At 41.7% G+C, this 7,500-nt stretch overlaps 1 protein-coding gene across 1 annotated transcript in view; it reads right to left on the reverse strand.

Annotated features, from left to right (window-relative positions):
• Window positions 1–4,481: 4,481 nt before the first annotated feature.
• Window positions 4,482–7,500, reverse strand: part of LOC138038016 (uncharacterized) — a 10,006-nt gene continuing 6,987 nt past the window's right edge. Inside the window, exon 2 of the mRNA XM_068883840.1 lies at window positions 4,482–6,879. Coding sequence (XP_068739941.1) covers window positions 5,405–6,879 — 1,475 coding nt within the window. The 3' untranslated portion in view covers window positions 4,482–5,404. The remainder of the gene's footprint in view (window positions 6,880–7,500) is intronic.

Consider the following 7,500-nt stretch of genomic DNA (forward strand, 5'->3'; position numbering starts at 1 on the left):
TTCTAATGTATGATGTGTAATAAAGAAAAAATAAAATAATAAAAGGCTTATTTCAAGCATGTTACTTTTTGTGTGTTTAACATTTCACGATCATGAACACTGTTTTTTAAGACAATACAAAGAAAGAGCGCAATGGGCATTATGCTGACCTTGAAACATTTCTAATGTATGATGTGTAATAAAGAAAAAATTTCCTTGCTGCTTTAATATTTTCAGATCTGTTTTGGCGTTTTGCATTGTTTTTCTTTTCCCTGAACTCTTCAAGTGATTTTGTCTCTTCCGCTTGATAGATTCTCTCATATAAGCTCTTTTTTGCCACTGTTTTGTAGAAATTATTTTTGCGACACTCACATCATTTTTGGCCATCGTTAATTAATCGATTATTACCAGGCTCTGAATAATTGTTGACATTGGTAACACCGCTGATTTCATAACCTGAAATACTGTCATTATAATAATCTAACTGAAATGCTGAAACATAGTGTCTTCCATCTAGATGTCCAGTGTTCATAGTAGTTCCCTGTTGTCCGCTTATAGGACTGATAACAGTTACTGGTGCCCACCCCTCAATGGATTCATTTATACGTATAGAAACATTTAATACATTGCAAACTGCTTGCACAATAAGTGCATCACACCATGTATGTTGCATGCTGTCACAACAAACGCACAATTGCTCTGTAATGGGTCCAATAAATTTTTGACGGTTGTTTCTGATGGATTCAACTCCAGCAGCACGCACATTCTTTACCTGCCAACTTTTTCTGAGATGTAGGCGTGAGATTTTTATCCTGGGAGTGCTGGGACTTTTGAAGACGGCACGATCATTTCCGAAGATTTCCAAAGACGTCCGAAGTCTTCCAAAGAAGTCCCAAGTCTTCCGAAGTCTGTCGAAGACGTATAGAAACGCGAGCTCGCTCCCAGTGCTTTTCACTTCAAAAATCAGAGATCGCGAGGAAGGTATTGTCATTTATTTATTTTACACATGGTTTTTGTTCCTTACATGGGTCTGAGTTAACATATTTTTGGAAATTGTGTCAAGCAAGACGGCAACAACTCACATTTTCCAATCAGGCGTGAGAAATTGGCCCGCAAGCGTGAGCCGGCGCGAGATCGAAGTTTTCAACCCGCAGGCCTTGAGACTCACGCCTAAGGCGTGAGAGTTGGCAGGTATAACATTCATGTGATAGGAAGGATCATTGTATAACTGGTGGGAAACAGAAGAAAAGAAGCATGAACCATCTGAAGTACATTCTAGTGCCTACAATCCTTTTTGAGCTAATCGAGCCCTCAACAGTGCTATAGAACCGGGATTGGAATGATTTCCGTACAGGTCCCTACCTCATTATGCATGCAGAAAAAATTAATTATTCATTCGCGCTATTGTTTTGTAGAACAATACGTATAGCCAAGAGAACCGAATATATACATGGGTAATTTGTACTTACGGGATGAATAAAAATGGATCTCATTTATCTCTCCCTCCCTCTATCTCTTCTTTCCCTTCATCGCCCACACCTTTACTCGTTTTCGTCCCAGCTTTCCTCTTTCTAACCCTTAATTCGTCTTATTCATTTTTTCAGATCCCCCTCGGCTTTTTCTGCCATTTTATCTCATGATATGTCACTCGTAGCTTGCCTTAGCTTGAACTCCGACCCACAGTAAACATCTGGATTACTTGTCCCTGTTCTTCACCACTGAGCTAACGTGTCAAGTTGCTAATTCACACCTTGAAAATGATATTTATTTTGAATTCTGGCTGACTATTTACATAACAATGATACGTAACTATATGCACGTGCCGCGCCGAGCACCTACAATCGAACTTGTACTCGTACGTTACCGTTAAGAGATCCCTGTTTTACTATCTTGAAACAACCTATCCCTTTTTAATAATGCTAACCGTAACCTTAATTACGGCTAAAGGCACTGTTTAGGCTTAAGGTTGGTCCCTGTGATAGTTTTAGGTTGTCCAGTAGTGCTGTGAACTGCTTTTCCTTCATGCCCCGTGCGTGCGGCACACTTAGAAGTTCACTGCGTGGAAGAGTGTACCACGCTTACAGTCTGATTGGTGCATCTTTCATGGGAAACTTTAATGCACGAGTTCATTGCAATTAAAATCGTTTCATGTTTCCCTTTGAAACGAACTTGTGTCTTCGTAATAGTCAAGATGGCTAGCGAAGTAAAAGCGTCAGCAAAGGGAGATTTGAACATTTGGAAATTGTCCCTGCTTTATAGCCTATCCCAAGCGGTGCATAGAGTGGTGCAAAGAAAACAATTTACTTTCGTCTTCCGTGTCCAAAACCCGTATGGAAACGCACTCAGTTGGCAAAGGCAAAGTGCATCAGGAGATGGATCTGTTTCGCGATGCTCAAGAAAAAACTGCAATGGAGAACCTTCAATCTGCGAGAACACATAATTTTCTCTCTTTACTGTCAGTGACAGTAAACTTTCCCTGAAAAAATATTAGCCCTAGCTACCTGTGGCCGGAAAGTTTACAATTGCCTACAAGACAAGGGCTAACATCATCTCACAGTTAACCATCGCCTAAACTTCGTCGACCCAGACAAACGAGCCCACAGTAGGGCATTGAAAAGACATGATGGGGAGTGAAACGAAGTATGCCTCGAACGGGAATCTTGCCAAGTCGGAATGATTTCCGTACAGGTCCCTTCTTCATTATGATCCACCACACAAGTACTAGTGTCTGGAAGCATGGATTGCTTGGTTGCGTCACTGTGTTTCGTGTCACGGATGTTGTTCAAGTTGTATTCATGTGGCTTTGATGATGACTCATAGCTTGCAAAACTTCGTGATAGCTTTGATAAACATTGGTATACTTTGATAGCTTCGATGTTACTCTCCAAATGGCAGTCACCTTCCAAATGGAATTTATTATCCCCCGTGAGCTTAGGGGATGAACAGGCACTGTCTTCTCACCATGTGTCTGTCGATTCCATTTCTACACGTATTAAAGTCTTCGCGTTGGTCAGTGAAAGGCGGTGCACAATTAATTGCACCAATGTGTACTTGTTCAGAATATTTTGCTTCACCTTCGAAGAAAGCCATTTCTTTAATTCTTCCGTTTCTTGCTTCTAAATGCAGCGGAAGGTGCTCAAACACTTAAGTATAAAAGCGACATACAGCAATGGCAGCGCACAACCACGCGAACAGGAAGTCACAGCTTTCTAAACTGTGTTGTGATTATCCATCCTGATTGGCTTATTAGATCGAACTTGCGGTTACGCAGGAGTGACACATTTGCATAAAGAACCTCACCAAAACTCGTGGATATATCCACGAGTAAAAATCAATTGTTTTCGCTCATTTGCATTAGATTGGGCACATGTAAAGTTCGACGTTTGAAACGGGCCTAAGTGTTTGATAGCCCTTTTGCATGATGACGTATGACTAGCTAATGTCACCACCAAGCCTCGAATTCGAAAATCAAACTTGTAAATTTTAATACAGCCTATTCCAAAATGGCCGCCATTTAAATATTCTTTTGTTTTTATTCAAATTAGCCCTTGATGCCTCATTCTTAAGCTTAAAATTCAAAATTATATTTTATCTTGAACGAGGCAACAAGGGCCAATTTGTATTCGCATAAATCAGCGGCAATTTTGGAATTGGGTTATCAGCATGAGCCGGTAAATCCCAAAGGAGCAAACTTGTCAGAAAACTCACGTTCGAACAGTTATGGCAGGTCCAGATGATTTAAATGATTTTGTGCAAACGAGGCTTGTGCACTCTCACATCCAGGGTACTTACCGCTTTGTCCGTGATGTCGACATCAACGCCGTTTTCATTGAAAGTGACAATTTGTCTGATGAGCAGTGAGTGCTGGGGGAGGGACAAGCCTACAAAATACCTACATAGATGAAGTAAGTTCCAGGTGACATAAATTACTCTGTTCCAGTTTGACAGCTATCGTTTGTATTATGTTGTTGACTGTCACGAAAGGGTTGGGGGGGGGGGGGGTCCACGGGAACCCCAGGACACCCCCGGCTACGCCCCTGAGGTTGTTGGTTTAAAAATCTGCAAATAGTTTGGCTATCTGGTCTCCGACCTTGGCCAGTAAGGATTTTAAAACGTGGACCTCGTCTGTCATCGCTTAAAGGATACAAGACCCTGCGGAACGGTGAAGAGAAGGGACGGGCAATACTGACTAAGTGAGTTACGGACCGAGACCGGGAAAAACGAGGGTCCGTAACTTTCAGTAGAAAACGAGGTCAGTAAGATATTTAACAATTATTATACTAAGGCGCGCTGGATATGAAGTGATAGATAAACAACGAGGCGCGTAGTACCGAGTTCGTTATAATCATTTTATGTCCATGCCAGGACGCCCGAGTAGAATAATTATTTCATTAAAAACTCCAGTATCAACAACATTGTCAACTAAAGCATCGATTTCTGCCTCGGTCAGTTCCGGTCCAAAATGGCTTTTGTAGGCCATTTTTTTCTCAGAGCTGCAAAAATGTTTTCATCTCGCTTTATTGATTTCAGACGCGTTCCTTGACCATATTAGATACAGCGGGTATATGAACTGATAGCCGGTGTCCGGCGAACCAATGAAAGTGCAGGAAATCTGATATCCGTAGTTCGATTTTTAAAAATTATTATTATCTCTCAGGTAATCAGGCACGCGGGAAAGGAAACTAGTTGAAGTCAAGCGGAAGGTTCAACTACCGCAAAGACTATTGAAATAGTTGCTTGCAAGATTCAAACAGTTAAACATTACAAGTTAATGTAATGACCATCAGGATAAAACTTGCTAGAGAATGTGTTTTATATCAAAATTTCAAATTTAGCGGGTCGTACTGCTAAATCCAGCCCGCTAATTTATCCAATCACAGAGTGCGTACTATCTGAGAGATAATAAAGTTTGGTGCTTCTGTATCAAGGCTTCTTTCCAGCGATATATAGTTGCCTTCTTATCTACGATAGTCATTCAAACTTTTTTCTCTCTATTTAGCGGAAGCTGAAACTCAAATATTTACCGTACTGAGTACAAAGGAAAACAGTTCATGGGCACCACCGAGTGGTCGCTTTCTACTGAAGATTTATACTACAAGAAAGGAAGAGGAAGTTATCCATTTTCCTTTTGAAAAGCGTAGCTGCATTTTGCCGATCTTTTGAAATCATTCCTGTGACTCAAATTAATGACTCCCTGATTTGTCGCCGAGGGTAAAAGGGAACTGACAGAAATTTTTAGCGACGAGGGCTATTATTTTTCTTATCACACCCTACGCTTCTGGCTAAATGATAAAACTATATTGCCACAAGCTTGTACGCGGAGTAAATCAAATCATTTAACATTAATACTCATTCTGAAAACGTTTTACTTCTCCAGTCAACGAAAGATTGAGTCAACTTTTTTTTTCAAAAAAAGTAGTTGGTGTTAGTAGTTAACAAACCATGTCTGGCCAACTTTGTCATTGGTGTGCCCACGATCTACATGCTCACCAACTGTCCATCGGGACATGTCGCGCAAGCCAGTCGTAGACACAATCGTGAACCACCAATAGGCATTGGGCTGGATCATCACTTCCTTTTGATTGGGTGCTGACATCATGCTCACATGATTAAGAGCTTGGGCACTCACGTGTTTTCCATCTGGAGAAACGGCCAAGTTCTGACCCTTGTAAGCATATCCTTTCACTTGATCTCCTTGGACACAGCGAACATCCGCTCCAACTTTGACGGCCTCAACGAGATTACTTCGGTTTCCAGACAACACATTTCCTGATTTGTCATTTGACAAGACTTTCATCCACGGTCTGGTGTCAATAAACCACTTTACTTCCTGCTTGTTTGTCGAATCACCTCGGTGCTTGTGTTCTCCCACATTGTACCTTGTGGCACGAACAGTCCCTGTTGTGGAAACCATCAGCCAATACCAATAAGCATCATTCTGAAATCCAGTCAACTGATTCTTGCTGACATGTTTTAGCGCTTGGGCTGTCACGTGACCATTGCGCACAGACAGATTGTCGGCCTCAGCGGTGTAATAATTCGACGCGGGAATTTGGAATCGAACGCGATGACCAGACATCACAGCTGTCGTCAAGGACTGGAGCGATCCTGATAGCCGAACTCCATGAGCATCATGGGAGAAGACTTCCTTCCAGCAACCCTCGGCAAACCACTCGATTGCGACTTTGTCTTGGGTGTGACCCCGCGACTGGTGAATTCCAACTGTCCAGCGTGACATGTCACGCAACCCACTTGTAGTCACAACAGAGAACCACCAATAAGCGTTACTTTGAAACTGTATGCCGTTACCTCCATGACTTACACTAATGTGGTCCAAATTTTGTCCAGAAATGAACTTGGGTTTGCTATTAATTGCAACGTTTTGGATGGGAAATAAATAACTTTTAGAACTGACACATCGGATCTCATTTCCTCGTTGAACGCTGGCCTCTAGAGCTTTTAAGTTGCCTTGAACTTTACTGCCATTAGCCTGGTGGGAGTAAGACGGTATTGACAGCAAGGCTGAAACCTTTACATACCACGCTATGCTTGTCTTCTTACTATTAGTCCCACGATGAGTATTTGAGCCCACGTTGTATCTGGTCATCTGCATGCGCCCATCAGTAGAAACGATTAGCCACCACCAGTAAGCATTATCTTGAAACCTATCCCATGATTTTTTGCTGACGTGTTGAAGTAGCTGAGCGAACACGTGCCCATCACGCACGTGTACATTGTCCGTCTCCGTGCTGTAAGAATGGCCAGTCACCACCCGGATACGGGCTCCCGATAACACGGCGGATATTAGGGCATATTTCCATCCAGCTATCGTATTGCCATTTGCATCGTGATGGTATGCGAGTTGCCATGGGGATGAACAAATCTGGCATGATGAATTATCTTTGCAAAGAAGAGAAAAAAGGAATTTATCAGGTGATGCATGTGGGGAAAAAAAAACACCAGCTGACTGGATATAATGGTTTGCAGCAACAGGCGTGTGAGACAAACAAAACTCCAGGAAATACTTTCTCGGTCGTATCGCTTAAAATGAAAGTCACGTGCAAATCTTTTGTAGCTGCATCCGATTGCATTAGAAAGAAATAAAATCCCTTACAATCAGAATCTTATCATTTTGTAACAGCCTACACTGAAAGTCGAAAAAAGAAGGACTTCAAATACATTGCACATTATATTCAAATTCAGTAGATGATGTGCTCAGAATTGGACTTGGTAAACTCGTTGGTCACGCATAACAAAAGCCTTGTTGACGTCCCCAGTCAACATCGAAGCACAAATCTCTTCAAGGCTTTTAAAGTCGCTAAGGCAACATTTTATTTTCAGAATTTTTCAAAATCTTACTACGAACTGATTGAGTAAAAATAAATCACGTGAAATAAAGACCTATCATTCAAGCCATGAGCAATTTGTTTACGAGTATTTTGCTGTACCGAGGAATAAACGCATTGTTTTGTTTGCTAGTAGACAAGATGGCCTGGTCCTCAGTTGCGACGCAAGCGTGTT

Source organism: Montipora capricornis, chromosome 2 (genome assembly GCF_036669925.1).
Source record: "Montipora capricornis isolate CH-2021 chromosome 2, ASM3666992v2, whole genome shotgun sequence".
Taxonomy (NCBI): domain Eukaryota; kingdom Metazoa; phylum Cnidaria; class Anthozoa; order Scleractinia; family Acroporidae; genus Montipora; species Montipora capricornis.